Source organism: Salvia hispanica, chromosome 6 (genome assembly GCF_023119035.1).
Source record: "Salvia hispanica cultivar TCC Black 2014 chromosome 6, UniMelb_Shisp_WGS_1.0, whole genome shotgun sequence".
NCBI classification, from domain to species: domain Eukaryota; kingdom Viridiplantae; phylum Streptophyta; class Magnoliopsida; order Lamiales; family Lamiaceae; genus Salvia; species Salvia hispanica.
In genome coordinates, this window is record NC_062970.1 from 43,546,294 (window position 1) to 43,568,849 (window position 22,556).

The window sequence follows — 22,556 nt, forward strand, 5'->3', positions numbered from 1 at the left end:
TCACATACTAATACAATTACATTTCTTGTGAATAGTTAACACAATTATTTAAATTAGAGAGAAGTTAGAGGAGAGGGTTTGTATTGAAAATGGATTCTCTCAAAAATATGAGATCCACTAATCCACATTTCTCCTTGGTGTATTAGGAATGCAATATATAATATAGCAAGTGATCCCTTCTGCTAAAAAAATCCCGTCAATCTAAATTACTTGAGTCGTGTCTATTTTGGGTTGTCTCCGTTATTACTTGAGTTATTCTCCTTTTTGTTAAGACATCTAATATTCACTCTAATACTTTACTCTTTACTCTTTTCTCTTTCCGACTTTATTTTTTGCTACTTTATTTTAATTTCATTAAACTTGCTAAATATAACTTTCTTAAATGCCTTACTAACATAGGAAAATGGAGTAGTTCAATTTTGGTATTTTGGTTTATCCACCAAAAGTAGTCCACTTTTAGTTTCAAAAACTATTTTACCTTGCATTACACTAATAATGATTTGAGTCTCATTATTCATTAACAAAACATTAGATACTTTTTCTTTTTCTCCTCTTCTAGATCAATTTTGCATTAGAAAGTGTCTATTTCTAGAAGACAGGGAGAGTAATATAAAATTGACCTGGAATGTTTCTATGCTGAAATGCTTTGTTTTTAAGTAGTTCCAAAGCAGCATCCATATGTAAAAGCCCATGTTTCACTGCCAATCCAATCTCTGCAACTTTTTGTTTCCGTGTTGTCACCAATATTTTGCTCTCCAAATTTTGGACAACGAAAGGATGCTTCAACTCCTCCCATTGAGAAAGCTCCCAAAGATCATCCAACACAATCAGACATCGATTCTCTCTTTGTATCTCACATAGTCTCTCAATCAACTCTGAGTCGCTCAGACTTGGAACCTCCTTTATTCGTAGCTCATCGTTCACACTTGAAACACTCTTCTTATTCTTCTTCTGATTCTCTAGCTGCCTCAGAACATCCTCCCACACAGATCGAGTCTCGCATTGCTGAGTAATGCAAACCCACGCAGAGAGATCAAAGTCGGTCGTCTCGTTGTAGAGCTTCTTGGCAATGGCGGTCTTGCCTGAGCCTCCCATTCCCCACACTGAAATAATTCGATGCTCTGTATCTTTCCCTAGGTGATGAACAAGCTGCTTCAGCTCATCCTCCATGCCTACAAAGCAATCTCCCATCTCCAAATTGGGGAAAGTCTTCCTTGACGTGTTGTTTCCACCCGAGCTTTCCCCCTCTCCATGTGGATTCATGATCATGCTTCTTTTTATGCCATTTTCTTGCATATCCTTGCTTATCCTCTCCAGATTTGATGTAATTTGTGAAATCTCGGAGCCTAATTGGTGGAGTGAGTAGCAGTCTTCCAAAATGCAGGAATATTTGCAGACGAACTGCCGGAGGCCTCTTCTCCTTGAAGAAACTTGATAAGCTGTGTGTCTTTCAATGGCGGATTCGGATCTGTAGACGAGATCTCTGATTTCCGAGATCCAATTGAAGATCGTCCTGCTTTCATGTCTTCGTTTGTCAGCGTCTTGGAGGAAACACTTCATCTCTTTGAGCTGCCGCTCAAGCTCCCCGACTTGATCGCCCACACCAGCTAAAAACCTTCCCTCTTCCAATAGCAAATCACGGATGGTTTCAAGAGCAATTGACACCACTGCTTCTGCCATTGCAGCAATTCCAAGCTTTGATTGTTGTTCCAAATGCTCAGATGTGAATATAGAAGGAAGGACATAAACTAGAGAGTAGGAGACAGCTTGTAAAAGAGGTCAATAATGCTAACAAATTCAAGAATCCCTACAATAACAACAAACGGCTGTAAACCACGGAATTTTTTTCCTCCAAATAGATGATAAATATCTATTTGTCATTGGTTAGTTGAGACTATTTAATGCACCATGACTCCCAACTGCCATTGCTGCATAATTAATTAGTATGTCCCGCTGACATTGTTTGGATACAGATAATAGAAAAAAGATGGACAATGACGGTTTCGGAAGTATTGCAAATTAACTTTATACTTCAGTCATCCATTAAAAAGGAGATTTTGAGAATGATAAAGAATTTTAATAGGAAGTTAGTAAAGTAAAAAAGATGAATGAGAAAAAGTAGTGTAAGTAGATAGTGGGATCCACGTCGTTAATAGTGTAATATGTGGGAGTATCGGTACTGAGTCTACGACTCATTCAACGTCCTCCCCCATCCCCTTAAATGATGGGATGAATGCCATAAGTGATATCACGCAGGCAGTGTACACACACACATTAATCCTCGAGTCCATGCCTGTCCGTGCACCACCAGTTTAGCCACATTAATCTTCCGACTGATTTTGCTCAACCACATGCATTTTTTTATTGCAAACGGTGATTGAAAAAATTAGGAAAGAAGGCAAACAGTCAAGGATAAATGGTTTTATGACTTCGAGGATAAACAGACAAGGTGTATTTCAACCTGAAAAGAGTTGAAAACGGGTTTCCATTCCATTTCATCTATTTTCTGCATGAATTAAAATATACTATTGTTTAATCATATCTTTAACAGTATTTATTTTCTTAGCTTGTTAGGATTTGATTGATTTGTTTAGTTTTATCCCTACTAGGATTATTTATTAGGCCATCCACAATGGGGTGGCCATCCACAATGGGGTGGAGGATGCGACGGACGATGCATCCTCCGCTCCTTAGTCCGCTAGAGGTCCGGACTATGCACACATTATCCTCCGCGGAGGATGCATCGTCCGCAGACTATGACACAGAGGATGCACCCTCCGGCCTATCCTCCGCCTCATTGCAAGGGGTGCGGAGAATAGTCCGGACTATGCACACATTTTTCATTTGTTTATAATTTTTTTGTATTTTCTTCTATATATATCACCAAATTTTTTTACTTCATTTCACACGTTTCACTCCATTCTCTTCCTCATCTCAATTTTTCTCTAAATTCAATAATGAATTTCGACGATTTTCCATATTTACAAACATAAAAAATAAATATTGACAATAGGATTTGCATTTAATTTATGGTGTTTTATATTTATTCTTGCTAATTGATATGTTTACAAACATAAAAAATAAAATGCTTAGGGCGGACTATAGGGCGGGCTATAGTCTGTCCCATTGTAGGTGGAAGGGACGAAGGATAGAATGCTAATGTGGCAGAGCATAGGACAGAGCTTAGGACGGGCTATCCTCCGTCCCATTGTGGATACCCTTATATATTGTTAGAATTTGATTTGAGAAAGATATTCTTTTGGATCTCTGCTTCTCTACTTAATTAGCAGAAATAAACAGTACATATGCTTCTCTACTTAATTAGCAGAAATAAACAGTACATAAGAGCATCCGCAGCGATAGCAGCTGCGGTGCTCGTTCGTCCGTGCCGCTGAGCACATAGCTGTCCGTCCACCGTTGAGCCTCGTCCGTCCGTGCCGCTGAGCACCATTACATGGCAACTTCTGATTGGCCAACGGCATAGCCGTTGGCAATTTCGTTTTTTTATTTTTTAAAAATTTGAAATTTATTTTAAAAAATATTTTTAAATAAAAAAAATATTTTCCCACTTCCCAAAAAATTATATTCGTTTTCTACCCACTTTTAATTTATTTTTCAATTTTTTTTCCCCAAAATTCACATTTTCATCTATAAATACCCCCACTCCAACACAAAAAAATCACATTCTCATCTATTATCTATTCTATCATCATCTACATTCTCTCATCTTTTTTCCTCATACTCTCTCATCTAAATTCCACCACACTACACAATGTCCGGCTCCGGCGATCACCCCTCCGGCAATTGCGGTTGGAACCACGATTGGTTCGACTCCGAGGCCGGATACAGTCCGGAAACCCAATTTACAGCCCCTCCTCAAACCCAAGGTTCGCAAGCTCCGGGTGGCTACCGTCCTTACCCGGTGCACGACCTAAACGCCCCCGGGTTCGGGTGTCGGTCCAAGCCACGGCGTGGCCACCGCGAACGTGAACATGGGGGTACCTCATGGAGAGGTTGAGCGGTTGCACGCATTTGCCTACATGCGGCAAAGAAATGTCCATATTCGATTTCAGGAGGATCTCATCGAATAGGTTTGGACGCGGAGGGGTGGACGTTGATGTGGTTGTTTTTTTTTCTATCTACTATGTAATTTTTTTTTCGAATGATGTATGTTTTTTTTTAATGAAATATTCGTATTTCCCGTTCGTATTCGTGTCGAATTTTAATTCCGTAAAGTTTAATTGTAATTGTGAATTAATTTAATTGTGGGAAGGGCTAGTGGAAGTCCTAGTGGGAGGTCCTAGTGCAGTGGGAAGGGCTAGTGATGTGGCAGTGAAATGGGAAGGGCTAGTGCTGACGTGGCAGGCAGTTTTTGTGGGAATGGCTAGTGGAGGTCCTAGTGGGAGGGGCGCCACCGGAGACACTCTAAAGTTTTCTGGTCCTAAAATACTTATAAGTGGTGATCCATCTTATTCTTTATGTAACAAAATAAATATTTTAAATATTTTTGAAATCTAAATACTCCCTCCATCCCAGATTTGTAGTAACATTTGCCATAAAAGTTCATTCCACATTTGGAGTAACATTTAGAATTTATCATATTTGCATATAAAATTTTACCCCATTATTTACTAAAATTACACCCAAATGTCATTATCTACATTAAAATAAATCAAAACAAAAATAAAAAATCAAAAAGTCAAAGAGGGACCCACCTTCAACCAACTAACTTCATTTTATACAGTCCATCATCTCACTCTACCATCTCATTTCATTTATTACACACTCCACCTCTCACTTCATTAATTACACACTCCACCAATTCCTTAAAATCCGTGTCATAACTAAATATTACTACAAATGTGGGACGGATGGAGTATTTATTACTCTACTTATATCACTTTTGTACTATATAATATTTACAATGGTTTTGAACGTATATACTCTCTCCGTCCCACAAAGATTGTCCTATTTTACTTTTATGGTAGTGGACCCCATATTCCACTAACTCATTCCTACTCACATTTTATTATAAAACTAATACTTTAAAAGTAGAACATACATCCCACCAACTTTTTCAACTCACTTTTCATTATATTTTTTAAAATCCGTGCTGAATCAAAGTGGGACTATCTCTGTAGGACGGGGGGAGGAATAATTACAATAATTTTATATTTTAAAATGAATAATATTTGCAAGCTAATACTATATGCTTATATTTTATTAATGAAGCTAGTGCTATTTAATTATTAATATAATAATATTTATTTTATTATTAAAAATAATATTTAATATTTAAATGTTAAATTTATTAATATTTTAAAATATTAAATTCCGATCCCTCCATTTTCGGGGTCTAGATCCACCACCGATTAAGCTTTACCTCGACTGCAGGTTAGCATTATAGTAACTTAATAAAACTAAATTGATGTCCTTAATCCAGTGGTCCTTAACTCAGCAAAGAATAATACATATGCGAAAGGAAACACCAATAGCACTTGACTTAGGTAAAGAAGGTAATAAAATACTTCCTCTGTCCCATTAGAAATAAAACGTTTGGTCTGTCCCATTAAAAATAAAATGTTTCTAAAAATGGAAATTCTACTCTCTCTACTTTTTCATCTCTCCTACTTTACTCTCTCTCTTCATTACTCATAAAACAACACTACATAAAATCCCGTGCCGAAAAGCAAATGTTGCATATTTATTGGGACGGAGGGAGTAAAAATTAGTGACAAATATCTAAATTAAAATTTACGTTTGAAAGTCCTTACAGAACACTGCATAAGTATACATGATCCCGAAAGCATGATTATCACAACAGCGATAAATAACAAGAATAGTATATATGAGAATATTTAGTAGTAATTTACAACCTTATTCTCAATTTGTGAATTTAGTTGGCAACTCAATGAACAACCAATTATTCAGTTTTATCGGAGGAATTTAGTCACTGATAGAACAAAGAAATAGTAAGCGATTCCTCACTCAAGTGCAAACACAAAATCCAATTTGGATAAGTGAAGATTGGCTTAACTGAAGTGTTGTGGTTTTTTTTTCAAATGTCAGATAATTTTGGGTAAGAATATTGCAATCAGTGCATCTGAAAACTTGATTCAACATAATCAAACCAATTAGGTTGAAGAAACTTTATTGAAGTAGTCATGGACTCATGGTAGCATGGTAGAATTAATGCTTGTTCGATCAAAATACTAATTCATGAATATTTTGACTAAGAGATGTTAAAATGATGAAAAGAAAATCCAAAAAATGTCCTTAGAGATATAATTCAAATCACTATAAAAGTATAAACTACTATTTACTTGTATAAGCGTAGAATGATCCTATAAAAGGATCGACTTTAAACCATGACTAACCAAGGAATTCAATACAAACCAAATTCAACGCAAACACAAATACACAATTCTTCACTTCCAACATTTGAGTTATTACAAACCATCAATATTTTCAATTCAAACACAAATACACAATTCTTCACTTCCAACATTTGAGTTATTACAAACCATCAATATTTTCAATTCAAACACTACGTCATTTCAAATATAAGTATCTTAGTAACCCACACTACTACACAACTTTAAATTATCAAGATTCCAACAAACACATAACTACGAAGGATTTCTCTGCCAGAGAAGAGAGTACAAAGAGGAACACTCGAGAAATGCAACGACGAGACTGAAGCACGAAGGGGAAGAAATTTAACCTGCAATAAAATAAAATAAAATAAAAGGCGATACAATCTTGCAAAGAGTTGAGATTCATTAAAATCTTACCATGTAATGTACCCTTTAGAGAAAGGTACAGTGTTTTCTTCAAACACCAAAAGTGACAGAGATGAACAGTTCTTGAACCTGCAAACCAGTAATGAGTTCTCTTGTTACGAATAATAGTGAATGAAACTAAAAACATGACAGAATTAGAATTTATGATACTATTTTGCCAAATATTTTCATGGCATACAAACCAACAAAGGGTTACAAATAAATGAAAACACATCAAAACTGAAGAAAGAAAAATGCAGGAAATGAGATACCTGGGAGAAGACTAGACCTCGATGATAATTGAAGGGACATGGCAGACTTTATGGAAATCCTGTCCTGATGGTGATATCCTTTTCCTCAGTTCCGGCATTCTTTTAATTGTGAGAGTCTGAAGGGTAGAAAGGGCAGTCAATCCCTCTGGAAGCATCTCCAAACAAGAACAGTCTGCGATTGTTAATTTAGAGAGAAGGGGCATGGCTCCGGTCTCCACTCTCCACTCCCTCAACTTTGGTAAACCACTTAATACTAGCTCCTTGAGATGAAGAAAACTGTTTGCTGGACACCTCATCTCCTCCCCAACAAATGATTCCTCAACTAATTCCAATGCTACCAAGCAAGGAAGAGTTCCTAGTATCCCCATTGGATCATCCTCAATCTTGGATTCAGCCAGGTACAAAAACCTAGTTTTCGAGCTCAACAAATCATTCCCACACTTTCCTAGTGCCTTCCCTAACTTGCACATAATAATCAAACTATAAAGATTGGGACATGTCAAAGCCTTCTCCAGCATTCCCTCACTTGTTAAGTCGCAACTTCCTTCAATAGCAAAACAACTACTCTCTATCTTGTTCCAGTTCATAATGCCATTCATGATAGCTGACAAGCTTACAATATTGTGTATTCTTCCCAAAAACTTCAGAGATTCTCATTCTGTCCATACATTTAAGTTCATGATATCTACTATCAAAGAATCGTAGACTCTCCAACTCATATACTCCCTCATCTAATATTACTCGGTAATTTCCAATATCATACTCAGGAAAAGTCAAGTGTTTTAATCGCAATATCTCCTTAAAAACATTTGGAACTTCAACATTCTTTGAATACCTCAAATCAAGGGTATCCATATATACCAAGTTCCTCATGGATGAGGGTAGCTTATCAAGTTCACAATCTTGTAAACGCAAACTTCTAAGGTGAATAAGTTTAGTGATTCCTCGGTAACTTCCCTCCTGCAAATTTGAATCTCACGATAACTAGTTCTCTTAGCAATTTGAATTTCTGAAAATCAACTATACTTTGTGGGGGGAACTCAACAACGTTCGACTCTATGCGATTGGATAACCGAACAGACCTGATATGCTCGCTGATATCTTCTCCACAAGCGACTGTATGCTCGTGCTCAACTTCACTTCTGAAATTGATTGCCAAATGTCGGATCTTAATATGTGAGGATGCTTCCCGTAATAAGGTACTAAGTTTCCCACCTTTATACTCCAAACTCAGCACCAAAATCCTCTCTTTTTCCCAATTTCAAACATAGATCTCTTACTACATCATGAAGTTTGCATCTGTTATATTTTATATTACTACTTCCGACATCATACTCATCAAAAATATCAACTTGAACTAGAGACCTAGAGTCCAAATCACTTAAGTACAACTGAGCGATTTCCATTAATGTTTTATCCCTGTCTCCAATATTCTCATATGAAATCATCCCTTGTGCTATCCACATGGTATATAGATCCAAAGAAGGTATGGTTTCATCCTCGTGAAGAATACCCAAAGAGAGAAAACAAGGCTTCAAATAATACGGTAGACTTTCGTAGCTTAAATTTAGCACTCCATCAATCTGCTCTTCAACTCCATATATGGCTGCTTTGATATGCTCATTTACTGATTCCCACTCAACAATCGTTTTTTTCTCTCTCAAAACCCCACCGACTAAAGAAATTGCCAATGGCAAATACCCACATTTCTGCACCATTTCTTTCCCATTTTTTTTAAATCTTTCTTCCAATGCAGAGTCTGCATAATGAAGTACAAATAATAAATGGCAGGTCAATTGAATGTGCAATTTACTAAATTTTCTAAAACAAGTTGCAAATTATTCCTGACTTATAATTAAAATGTAAGAAAGAGGTATACAAATGATTTAGTTGGATTTTCAAAATTAGGAATAGATTAAAAATGAAATATTTCATATTCCGTTCGTTCTATATTAATAGAGTCATTTTACTATTTTGGAAAATTTTAAGTTAATTGAATTATTCCTATTTTTGGCAAAAAATAATCATCTCTTAATTTATTCACTATCCATTTAACACATTATTCTTAAACTCTGTGCCAAAAGGAAACAGCTCAATTAACAAGTAATGAGAGGAAGTACTTTTCAAGAACAGATTGAGTATAAAATAAGCTTCAGTAACTTATGAGCACTTCAAAAATAATTTTATCAACTCAATTTATTTTTTAACAATATATAAGCATTGGTATATTTACAAAAATAGTTCTAGTATGCTTTGTATTCGAAGTATTTACTTTTTATTTCATTTCTTTATAATTTTATCTCTACTATGGCTATAATTATTTCTCTAGCTTATAAGCTCAACTATCCAAATATTTTTGACAATTTCAAATCTATTGATAATAGTATTACATTTCATAAGCTACTGAACCGATCAGTTTGAGTATCTATGTTTAATTTAATTTGTCTAATTCACACATTTAAACCCGTGGACTAATGAGAACCAGAATAATCAGCCAGTTCGACCATGAAACACAGGTTGACCAACCAAATAAAATCATTAAAATACTTTAGGACCTATATTTTAATTACTAGTTTACACATTATTTTATTATAGGAAACCCTAAACCCTAAACCCTGTATGTGATTATTATTACGTCATCTTATTACTTGTATATCAAAATAAATATTTGAAATATTTAAGGAGTCTAAATGTTTACTATTAACGTATAGTATTATTTTTGTATTTTAATTAAATATATTATTTCATATTATTATTAAAAATTATACTCCCTATGTCCCATAAAAATATGAACAATAGATATGGTATGGGAATTGAGATAAAATTGGCAAAGTAAGATAGATGAGGGGAATGATATGGTAAAGTAAGAGAGATGATGTGAATGATAGTTAAAGTAGTGATAGTGAATAGTTGGACTTACATTATTAAATTGATACTCCCTCCGTCCCCCATTAAAAGTCACACTTTTTCATTTCGGTTTGTCCCCAATTAAGAGTCACACTTCATTTTTACCATAAATAGTAAGTAGGTCCCACATTCCACTAACTCAATTCACTCACATTTTATTATAAAATTAATATAAAAAAATGGGTCCCACATTCCACTAACTTTTTCAACCAACTTTTCTTTATATTTATTAAAACTCGTGCCCGGTCAAAGAGTGACTCCTAATAGGGGACGGAGGGAGTATAACTTTCTAAAAGTGAAATGCACATATTTTTTTGTGAAGGGAAGAAAATGAAAAACACGTATTTTAATAGGCCGAAGTATAATTTTTTTAATATTTAATTCCACCTCATCCGTATTCAAGTTCTGGATCCACAACTAATTTAACTCATTAAATACCACTGCAACTTTCATAAATCTCGTAATGAAAGAAAATGCCTCAGTAACATAGGACGAGAGAGTAGTACAATACATTTTCATTTTGGCACATAAACCAAAATTAGTCCACTTTAATTTTCGAAAACTTTTTTTGACATGCATAAAGCATTGCACTGTTAAGAGACTCATTATATATTAACACGACTCTAGTTACTTTTTATTTTTCTCTTTTTCAAAATCAATATCGCATTACAAAGTCTATATTTCAAGAAGTAGGGAGGGGAGTGATAAAAACTGACCTGGAACGTTTCCATGCTGAAATGCTTTGTTTTTGAGTAGTTCCAAAGCAGCATCCATATGTAAAAGCCTATGTTTCACTGCCAACCCAATCTCTGCGACCTTTTGTTTTCGTTTGGTCACCAATATTTTGCTCTGCGAATCTTGGACGATGAATGGATACTTCAGCTCATCCCAATGAGAAACTTCCCAAAGATCATCCAAAATTATGAGACATCGCTTTTCTCTTTGTATCTCACATAGTCTCACTATCAACTCAAAGTCGCTCAGACTTGAAACACTCCTATTCTTCTCTAGCTGCTTCAGAACATCCTCCCAAACAGATCGAGTCTCACATTTCTGAGTAACGCAAACCCATGCCGACAGATCAAAGGCGGCCATCTCGTTGTAGAGCTTCTTGGCAATGGCAGTCTTGCCTGACCCCCATTCCCCAAACTGATATAATCCGATCCTCTGTTTCTTTCCATAGGTGATGAACAAGCTGCTCCACCTCATTCTCCATGCCTAGGAAGCAATCTCCCATCTCCAAATAGGGAAAAGTCTTCCTTGACATGTTGTTTCCAGCCGAGCTTTCTCCCTCTCCATTTGGATTGATGATTATGCTTCTTTTTATGCCGTTTTCTTGCATATCCTTGCTTATCCTCTCCAGACTTGATGTAATTTGTGAAATCTCGGAGCCTATTTGGTGGAGTGAGTTGCAATCTGTCAGAATGCATGAATATTTGCGGACGAACTGTGTGAGGCCTCTTCTCCTTGAATAAACTTGATAAGCTGCGTGTCTTTCAATGGCGGATTCGGATCTATAGACGAGGTCTCTGATCTCTGAGAACCAATTGGAGATTGTTCTGCTTTCATGTCGTCTTTTATCAGCGTCTTCGAGGAAACACTTCATCTCGTTAAGCTGCCACTCGAGCTCCTTGACTTGATCGGCCACACCAGCTAAAAACTTTCCCTCTTCCAATAGCAAATCGCGGATGGTTTCCAGAGCAATCGAAGCCACTGCCTCTGCCATTGCAACAATTAGAAGCTTTGATTGTTTGGTCAACGCTCAGATGTGAAGTAAAGGGGATGAAGAAGGAATCAAAGAAACAAGAGAGTGGCAAAAAAAACAGATTGCAGAATAGTATATTATATACACACATTGGATTGAGCCCAATGAGGAGAGATCCGCAGCCAGTTTCTATCGCTTGGTGGAAATCTGGTTACTTAATTAACAAGCGCGAGAAATACCAAGAGATTGTTCTCTCATTTGAAATAGCATAAACTTGAGGAATGAAGAATGACTTGGCTGAAATATTGTGACTTTGAAAATTGTTGACTGATATTGATTTTTTCCACATGTCATATATAAGTATTTTGAAAACAACGTTGCAATTTCAAATACTATTGAACATGAGTAAATCAATCATATTGAAGTGGTAGACAATTCACAGAAGTAGTAAATTTTAGAATTACTGCTTGTTCAATATTAAGACCAGTTCTCTTGTAAAACTAGAAAATAAAATTTTTGTGTAAAATGATCAACATTAAACAAAGTTTAATCAAACAATCCGATACAAATCAAACTCAACCCAAACACAATTATAGTACAATTCTTCACATTCAATAATTAAGTTATTACATACCACCAATTTCAATTCAAACACAAATATACTTTAGAGAAAGATAAATTGTTTTCTTCGAGCACCATACCTTTTGTGATAGTCAGTTATTTTCCAGAGAATCAATACTCAACCTGTAAATCAGCAATAATGCAAAGATTTGCTTGTTACGAATTCTATTGTACGAAAATAAAAACAAAGTGATGGAATTACAGTTTATGATTTTATTTTGCCAAATTAGTAAAAGAGGATAAAGATGTGTTTTTTTTACAACACTTTTGAGTACTCCAGTCAAATTGTGCCTAACTTAACAGGATCAAAGAATTATAATAAGGGATGTAGTATTTTCTCAAGGGCTCTGCCCACTCTTGTAACCAAAAAAAAAAAAGAATTATAAGAATTTCAAATAATTATTGATATAAAAAATGTAAATAAGAAAACAAATACAACTAGTTTTAATTTGCCACAGGAATTTGTTAAGTAGTTTAATATCCAAAATCCTTCGATTTATTTTATGGGAGTTTCTAAAGACAGAGGGCAACAACTTGGGAAAACATAGTGATAGATAATATCATTTCAATGGTATATAAATCAAAGTATGTCACTGCACTACTACTTCAATCTATCTAGATAGGTTATTATCTTCAAAACTAATTTAAGACCAGTAAAACAATGAGATGAGATTGTTAGTTGTGATTTGTGAATACATGTCCAGAAAACCAATAGAAGGAGATAAAGATGTGTTTTGATCAGATCTTACGCCATTTTTCAAGGGGTAATAGTCATACCTAACTTACCAGGATAAAAGAAATGATAAAACTCTAAACAAAGATGTATGAATAAGAGGAGCACATATCATTTTTTTCACTTTAATCCATAATAACATTATCCATCATCTGACTTTTTGATGCAATAATATTTTCCTCGATTTTTTCAAATTTCTCACTTTTTTCATAAACTTATTTTCTTAAGATGAATTTGTAACCAAAGGAAATATGCCAAAATTAAAGAAAAAAGTGAGAAAGGAGAAACCTGGGTGAAGACTAGTGCTTGATACGAATTGAAGTGACATGGCGGACTTTGTGGTAATCCTGTCCCGATGGTGATACCCTTTCTCTCAATTCTGGCATTTGTTTAATTACAAGTCTTTGAAGGGAAAAAATGGCACTCAATCCATCTGGAACCATCTCCAGACAAGAACACTCTCCGATTGTTAATTTGAAGAGACGGGGCATGGCTCCTGCCTCCACTCTAAACTCCCTCAACTTTGGTAAACCTCTTAACACTAGCCTCTTGAGGCGAGGAAAACTATTTACTGGACACCTCATCTCCTCCCCAACAAATGATTCCCAGTATAATCCTAACCTTATCAAGCAAGGAAGCTTTCCCAGTATCCCCATTGGATCATCCTCAATCACAGAATTAAACAGATCCAAAAACCTAAGTTTCGAGCTCATCAAGTCACTTTCGCACTCTGCTAGCGCCTTCCCTAACTTAGACCAACTCATCAAGTCATGAAGATTGGGGCATGTCAAAGCCTTCTCCAGCATTCGCTCACTTGTTACGTCGCAACTGCTTTCAATGAAAACTTGACAAAACACTATCTTGTTCATGTTCTTAATGGTATTCATGATATCTAACAAGCTTTCTTTATTGTGTACTGTTGCTGCACAACGTCGAAGATTCATCATTCTATCCATACATTTAAATTCATGATATCTGCTATCTAAGGAATGTAGACTCTCCAGCCCATCTAATCCCTCATCCAACCTTGCTTCATAATTTCCAACCTTTTCATCTTCATAGTAAGGAAAAGTCAAGTGTTTTAATCGGAACATATCCTTAAAAACAGCTGGAACTTCAACATTCCTTGAGTATAATAAATCAAGGGTATCCATATATACCAAATTCATAATGGATGATGGTAGCTTATCAAGTTCACATTCTTCTAAACACAAACGTCTAAGGTGAACAAGTTTAGTGATTCCACTTGGTAACTTCCCTCCTTTAAATTTGAATCTAACTATAACTAGATCTCTTAGCAATTTGAATTTCTGAAAATCAACTATACTTCGGGGGAACTCAACAACTTTTGATTCTATGAGATTGTTTAATTGAAGAGACCTTATATCCTTGCTAACATCTTTACGAGCGGCTGTCTGCTCGTGCTCAACTTCACTTCTGAAATGGATAACCAAATGTCGTATTGTCATATACGAGGAAACTTCCTCAAGTGAGGTACTAAGTTTCCCACTCTGATACTCCAACCTTAGCAAACCAAAATCCTCCCTTTTTCCCAAATTCAAACATAGTTCTCGAACTACATCATGAAGTTTGCATTTATCATATTTTCTAGTTCTATTAGCAACATCATAAGAATAATGAATTGTAACTTCAACTAGAGAACTAGAGGCCAACTCACTTAAGTACATCTCAGCAATGTCCATTAAAGTTTCCTCCTCCTTGTCTCCAATATTCTCGTATGAAATCATGCCTTGTGCTATCCACATCTCATATAGACGCCAAGTATATATGGTTTCGTCCTTGTTGAAAATACCCATATACAGAAAGCAAGGCTTCAAATAATACGGTAGATTTTCATAGCTTAAATTTAGCACTCCATCAATCTGCTTTTCATCTCTATACATGACTTTTTTGATATCCTTGTTGACTAATTCCCACTCATCCATCGAATTTTTCTTTCTCAATACCCCGCCAAGTAGACAAATTGCCAGTGGCAAATACCCACATTTGTGCACCATTTCTTTCCCAATATTCTCAAATCTTTCTTCCAATGCAAAGTCTGCACATTGAATTAATAATAGATTGCAATCAATTAAAGTCCAATTGACTAAAAATATACTCCCCTCATTCCTAATACTCCCTCCGTCCCATATAATTCGACCCAGTATTCCATTTCGGGCCGTCCCATATAATTTGTCTCACTTCACTTTTACCATTTTTTATATAAACCACTATTCCACTAACTCATTCCTACTCGCATTTTATTATAAAACTAATGCTTTAAAAGTAGGACTCACATCCCACCAACTTTTTCAACTCACTTTCCATTAAATTTCTTAAAACCCGTGCCGGGTCAAAGTGTCCCAAATTATCTGGGACGGAGGGAGTAATTTGTAACCATTCGACCCAGCTCGGGTTTTAAGAAATATAATAGAAAGTGGGTTGAAAAAGTTTGTGACAGGTGGATCCTACCTTTATATATTAGTTTTATAATAAAACGTGAGTGGAAATGAGTTAGTGGAATGTGGAATCTAGTGCCAAAAATGTTAGAAGTGAAAAGTGACAAATTTTTAGGGATCGAACGAAAATGGAAATAAGTGACATATTTTAGGAGGAATATTTGACTGAGCCACACTTTCGAAACAACGTACAAGTTGTTCAGGACCTTAAAAATTCTTTCCAAATATAAAGCTTATAAACAACATATAAACTATACAAAATAGGGTTCAATATCTTATAAGCACTTAAAAATAACCAAATCCTAATGGGTAACCAAATAACCAAATATAGAGATGATATTTAGATAACAATTAGGTGATATTTTAAATCGATTGAGTTAATAGGTCATTTCTAGACCGTTTTAGTAAATCATTTGCTTTTTAAAAAAAAAAAAAAAGTATATTTTTCTCTTTTACTTTCTCTCTCGTATTTTATTCTCCCTCTCCACCTAACTCTTTAAATATCATTTTTTTTTAATTCTTGTACTTAAAAGAAGTGTTCGCTTATGGCAGGATGGAGGGAGTATTTGGTTATGAGTTAGGATTTAGTTACTTATGTTATCACCACCCCATATATCTGTAATAGGGGTGCATTAGGATGACAACTAGAGATAGAATGATACTCCCTCCGTCCCTATGTAGCTGAATCGTATTCCTTTTTTGGTTGTCCCATTGTAGCTGAGTCATTTCCTATTTTGGCAAAAAACACCAACTTTTTTTCTCTCTTAATTTGTTATCTATTCATCAATCTACCTTTATCATTTCCTACTTTATTCTTTCTTCACTTAACTCACTTTAACACAATTTCTTAAATCCCGTGACGAAAAGAAATGCTTCTACTACAGAGGGACGGAGGGAGTAACAATTAACTCAATTTGGACCACACATTTTTGGATTGTTCAGATTCAATCTAGAAAACTACTCCATCCGTTTCTTTTCAGCACAGAGTTTAAAAATAGTATGTTAAATGGTTGGCGAAAAAAGTAAGAGAGAATAAAGTAAGAGAGAGAAAGTGAGAATAAAGTAGAAGGGAGAATAATTTTTTGCCAAAAATAGAAATGACTCAATTAACTTGGAACTTTCTAAAATAGAAAAATGACTATATTTACATGGAACGGAAGGGGTATCATTTTATAAATGAAATACTCCATCTTTCCCATGTTACACACATTTTTCTATTATTTTGGTTCGTCTAAAACTACTTTCGCTATTTCTATTTTTAAGTAAGAACTAGGGAATTTAATTAATATATTAAAGTCAATTAAGTGCTTCCGTATTAAATGATAACTCACTACACTTAAAATGCTAATTTATTTACACTAAAAAATCAATCTCAAATTTAAGACCTAAAATAAAAAGTGCGAGTAACATTGGATAATTTTCAAAATTTAGGAGTGTATTTTAGCTGCTTAATAATTAAAGGATAAATAGGGGGTAATTTAACAATCATGTATCCAATTTTTATTACATTTCTACCAACATTCTCTTTTCTAAAAATTATCTTAAAACTTTAAATGTAAAAATTATCTTAAAACTTTAAATGTCAAATAACTCTCTCAATGTCATTCTTTATACTTCATCCGTCCGCGAATATGAGTCCCGTTTTTTCATTTTAGTCCATCCGCAAATAGGAGTCTCGGTTCACTTTTACCATAAATGGTAATAGAGTTCCACCTTCCACTAATTCATTTCACTCACATTTTATTTAAAACTAATATATACAAGTGAGACTCATATTCCTTTAACTTTTTTCCACCCACTTTTTTTAACATTTCTTAGATATCGTGCCGACAACAAATGAGATTCCTAATGGCGGACGGAATGAGTACTTGCCAATCCGAAAACGTATCCAATTCTAAGTTAGATCTAGTTGTTTGAAATGATGTCACGTGTTAATTCAAAAATAATATTTTCATATAAAAGGATATCAATGTCATTCTTTATACTTGCTAGTTTTTATGATTATCGTAATGTCAACATGATATATTGAAAATGTTTAGCACAATTACATAAGTATATTAATACAATTGTATTGACATTTTACACGAATTAGACTGACATATTATGATGTTAGGTTGACATTCACCTGATTATCGAAAATATTGAAAATTCATATAAAGTTATCAAATTTTATATGTGAACATATGCAATTATGATCTCACTGGAATCCTTAAAAATTTACCTTTAGGGCATGTTTGGTTGCTAAGAATCTGTTTGGGAAAATAATCTGATTTCTAAAATTTTAAATTCCTATGTTTGTTTCGTTTTAAATCAATCTGAGAAAGTAATCAGAATCCCGAGAACAAGGAAAGTTAGTACAACTTTTCAGGATTCTGAATCCTAACTATTCTTAGGTATTCTTTTTCCCAAAGATTCTTACATATTTAATAGAAGAGATTATTATTATTATTTACAAAATTTTAAAAATAATTCTAAATTATAAATTATACTTAATTTCAATATAATAAACAACTATAATTACAATTATCATAATTATAAATATATTATTATAATGTTATTTCTGTTTTAAGAAACGTTTCATTTTAATGGGACAATTCAAAAGGAAAAACGATTTATTTTTAATGGGATAGAAAGAGTATATGTTTTGTGAAAAATAATTGAAATCGAGATAATTATATGAGTTCAAACTTTTTACATATACTCCATTTTTTAAGAAGAGTTAGTTATAACTAACAAAATTCAAACTAATAATATCCCGATTGACATTTTTTTACGCACCGAGTTAATAACAATACACCCTGATTGATATTTTTTGCATTTGGGGTTGACATCAGGCTGAAACTGCAAACTGACCGCCAATTTTCAGATCCAACGGATCAGAATTCGTTGTACATAACATATTAAGAGATGGTTATCATCATAATAGAACCCTATATATATAGCTGTAATCAAATTATAACCACATTGAGAACTGACAACAACGTACTCTCTTCGTCACATAATAAATGTCACATTTTCCTTTTTAATTTGTCCCACAAAAGATATCACATTCTATTTTTGAAAAAAGTTCTCCAAGTATGCTATCTATTATGGGACGGAGTGAATTCATTAGATTCGACAATCTGATCGATATAAAACAAGTCATATACCTTATCCATATTAAATTTTACCTTATCCATATTAAATTTACCTGGAACGATATTTTAGTCATATAAATTTAATTGCAATTATAGATAATACAAGTCATGCAACTAACACTGCTAGAATGATAAATTGATATATATACATATTGATATTATGTGTGCAAATATTAACCAGAGCATATCAATATCAACACAACAATCATCGAATATCAGTATATGAGTTTGTATAACCTTAATTACGTAAATATAAAACTGACCTGGAATGTTTCCATGCTGAAATGCTTTGTTTTTAAGTAGTTCCAAAGCAGCATCCATAGGTAAAAGCCCATGTTTCACTGCCAATCCATTCTCTGCAACTTTTAGTTTCCGTGTTGTCACCAATATTTTGCTTTGTGAATCTTGGGCAATGAACGGCTGCTTCAACTCATCCCAATGAGAAAGTTCCCAAACATCATCCAAAACAATGAGACATCGCTTTTTACTTTGTATCTCATGTAGTCTCTCAATCAACTCTGAGTCCTTTAGACTCGGAACCTCCTCCCTTATTCGTAGCTCATCGTTCAGACTTGAAACACCCTTCTTATTCTTCTTATTGTTCTTCTTCTTATTCTGAATCTCTAGTTGCCTCAAAACATCATCCCAAACCGATCGTCTCTCACATTGCTCAGTAATGCAAACCCATGCGAAGAGATCAAAGGCGGTGGTCTCCTTGTAGAGCTTCTTGGCAATGGCGGTCTTGCCTGAACCACCCATTCCCCACACTGATATAATACGATCCTTGGTGTCTTTCCCTAGGTGATGAACAAGCAGCTTCAGCTCATCCTCCATGCCTACGAAGCAATCTCCCATCTCAAAATAGGGGAAAGTCTTCCTTGAAATGTTGTTTCCAGTCGAGCTTTGCCCCTCTCCATTTGGATTTAAGATTATGCTCCCTGTTATGCCGTTAGCTTGCATAGCCTTGCTTATATTTTTCGAGATCTGATGTAATATTTGAAATCTTGGAGGCTAACTGGCGGAGTGAGATGCAATCATCCACAATGCAGGAATATTTGCGGACGAACTGTCTTAGGCCTCTTCTCCTTGAATAAACTTGATTAGCGGCATGTCTTTCAATGGCAGATTCGGATCTGTAGACGAGATCTCTGATCTCGGAGATCCAATTGGAGATGGTTTTGCTTTGATGTCGTCTTTTATCAGCGTCTTCGAGGAAACACTTCATCTCTTTGAGCTGTCGCTCGAGTTTCTTCACTTGGTCGCCCACACCAGCTAAAAATTTTCCCTCTTCCAATAGCAAATCACGGATGGTTTCAAGAGCAAACGACACCGCTTCCTCTGCCAATGCCATTGCAGCAATTCCAAGCTTTGATTTTTTGTGATTGCTCAGATGTGCAGAAAGTGAGATGAATCAAGTAATTGGAATAAAAGAATCAAGAGAGGATGTATAGATTAATAACTTGTGATGAAGAACAAAGTATATGCGAAAAGAAAGGGGAAGAAACGAGGAGACTGAAAGCAGCGGTGCCGGTGCATGTTTATTCTTTTCGTGCGCAATGAAATAAACTCACTTTATTCTTTTCTTAAGTTTATTTCGTGAGCAGTGAAATAATCTCACATTATTCTTTTCTTTTATGTTTAACATTGATGGCTGATGCTGAAGGCGATGTTTAATTTTTTATATAATTTTCTTATAAAAAAATTTAAGAATATACGATAATGTATAGGACATTCTAAATGAGAAAATATGCACTATTTTTTGGAACGGAATAAATAGGATAAAAGTAATTAACTATAGGAATATTTACCATTTAAGTCACAAATTTATAATGACTTTTAGCTATAGTTCCAAAATGTTTGAAGACGCAATATTAATTGCGATTATTTTTTAAAAATCGTCTCATTACTTGGTCGAATTTTGGGAGAAATCGGTGGTGATATGGCGGTCGGAATTCTTGATATCGACAAAACCAGCTTTACCAGACCACCAACATCGCATACATCCCTGAATCCCCACTAGACTCCACATCACTCGACTAAAATATGATACTCCCTCCGTCCCCGTCCAAAATAACAGTTACATTTTGTAATGTTAGTCCGCCCCAAATAAGAGTCTCATTTAACTTTTACCATAAATGGTAAATTGGTTCCAAATTCCACTAACCCACTTCACTCACATTTTATTTTAAACTCAATATAAAAACGTGGGACACAACTTTTCCAATATACTATTCTTTACATTTCTTAAAACTCGTGCTCACACCAAATGTGACTCCTATTGTGGGACGGAGGAAATATAAAAAATCAATCTTTTCTTATTACTCGTTTTCTTATGATAAATTTGCAACCAAAGAAAACACGTCAAAACTGAAACTGTGTGAGAAATGAAATACCTGGGTGAAGACTAGTCCTCGATGATAACTGAAGAGACATGGCAGATTTTGTGGAAATCATGTCCTGAAGGCGCTACCCTTTTTCTCAATTCCGGCATCCGTTTAATTACAAGTTTCTGAAGGGTAGAAATTCCACTCAATCCCTCTGGAACCATCTCTAGACAAGAACAGTCTGCGATCTTTACTTTAGAGAGAAGGGGCATGGCTCCTGACTCCACTCTCCACTCCCTCAACTTTGGTAAACCTCTTAATGTTAGCCTCTTGAGGCGAAGAAAACTGTTCGTTGTACACCTCATCTTCTCCCCAACAAATGATTCCCAATATAATCGCAATCTTATCAAGCAAGGAAGCTTTCCGAGTATCCCCATTGGATCATCCTCAATCTCGGATCCAAACAGATCCAACAACCTAAGTTTCGAGCTCATCAAGTCACTCCCGCACTCTGCTAGCGCCTTCCCTAACTTCGACCTGATCCCCAAGTCATGAAGATTGGGACATGTCAAAGCCTTCTCTAGCATTTGCTCACCTTTTAAGTCGCAACTTCCTTCGATATAAACTCTACAAACTACTATCTTATTCCAATTCGTAATGGCATTCATGATAGCTGACAAGCTTTCCTTGTCATGTATTCTTGCTGCAAAACGTTGGAGATTCTTCATTCTGTCCATACATTTAAATTCATGATATCTACTATCAATGTGTAATAGAGTATCCAATCCATCAAATGCCTCATCCAATCTTACTCGATATTTTCCAACCTTTTCATTTCCATAGAAAGGAAAAATCAAATGCTTTAATCGCAACATCTCCTTAAAAACATTTGGAACTTCAACATCCATTGAACTTCTTAAATCAAGGGTATCCATGTATGCCAAATTCCAAATGGACGACGGTAGCTTATCAAGTTCACATTCTTCTAAACGCAAACATCTAAGGTGAACAAGATCAGTAATTCCTCTCGGTAACTTTCCTCCTGAAAATCTGAATCTCTTGATAACTAGATCTCTCAGCAATTTCAATTTCTGAAAATCAACTATACTTTGTGGGGGAAACTCAATAATATTCGATTTTATGAGATTGGATATTTGAAGAGACCTTATATGTTTGCAAGTATCTTCTCCAAAAGCGACTGTAAGCTCATGCTCAACTTCACTTCTGAAACGGATAGCCAAATGTTGGATTTTCATATGTGAGGAAGCTTCCCGTAGTAAGGCACTAAGTTTTCCACCTTGATACTCCAAACTCTGCACACCAAAATCCTCTATTTTCCCCAATTTCAAACATAGTTCTCGTACTACATCATGAAGTCTGCATGAATGATATTTTCTAGTTCTATTGGCGACATCATAAGCTAACTGGAATTCAACTTGAACGATGGACCTGGAGGCCAACTCACTTAAGTACAGCTCAGCAATGTCAATTAAAGTTTTCTCCTTGTCTCCAATATTCTTATATGAAATCATGCCTTGTGCTATCCACATCCTGTAAAGGTGCATAGCATGTATGGCTTGGTCCTCGTTGAATATACCCATATAGAGAAAGCAGGG

General features: G+C 35.1%; 4 protein-coding genes and 1 long non-coding RNA gene across 5 annotated transcripts; all 5 read right to left on the minus strand.

Annotated features, from left to right (window-relative positions):
* Window positions 1–588: 588 nt before the first annotated feature.
* On the minus strand, window positions 589–1,680 carry LOC125195418 (putative disease resistance protein At1g50180). Its single transcript, XM_048093568.1, has one exon. It carries the CDS (start codon window positions 1,678–1,680, stop codon window positions 589–591), a length of 1,092 nt encoding a protein of 363 aa, XP_047949525.1.
* Window positions 1,681–6,486: 4,806 nt separating this feature from the next.
* Window positions 6,487–7,456, minus strand: LOC125195901. The gene is made up of 3 exons (XR_007171801.1): window positions 7,055–7,456; window positions 6,795–6,872; window positions 6,487–6,724 (listed from the first exon to the last, which is right to left on the minus strand). It is a non-coding gene; the product is annotated as an uncharacterized LOC125195901 (long non-coding RNA).
* A 467-nt stretch (window positions 7,457–7,923) lies between these two features.
* LOC125195419 (probable disease resistance protein At1g58390) lies at window positions 7,924–11,170 on the minus strand. Its single transcript, XM_048093569.1, has 4 exons — window positions 10,678–11,170; window positions 8,420–8,813; window positions 8,137–8,196; window positions 7,924–8,014 (listed from the first exon to the last, which is right to left on the minus strand). Exons 1-4 carry the CDS (start codon window positions 11,168–11,170, stop codon window positions 7,924–7,926), a joined length of 1,038 nt encoding a protein of 345 aa, XP_047949526.1.
* A 1,015-nt stretch (window positions 11,171–12,185) lies between these two features.
* On the minus strand, window positions 12,186–19,592 carry LOC125195898 (probable disease resistance protein At1g58602). The gene is made up of 3 exons (XM_048094182.1): window positions 18,880–19,592; window positions 13,309–15,079; window positions 12,186–12,410 (listed from the first exon to the last, which is right to left on the minus strand). Exons 1-2 carry the CDS (start codon window positions 19,574–19,576, stop codon window positions 13,320–13,322), a joined length of 2,457 nt encoding a protein of 818 aa, XP_047950139.1. The 5' UTR covers window positions 19,577–19,592; the 3' UTR covers window positions 12,186–12,410; window positions 13,309–13,319.
* Window positions 19,593–21,020: 1,428 nt separating this feature from the next.
* Window positions 21,021–22,541, minus strand: LOC125195420 (putative disease resistance protein At1g59780). The gene has a single exon (XM_048093570.1). It carries the CDS (start codon window positions 22,539–22,541, stop codon window positions 21,021–21,023), a length of 1,521 nt encoding a protein of 506 aa, XP_047949527.1.
* Window positions 22,542–22,556: the final 15 nt, after the last annotated feature.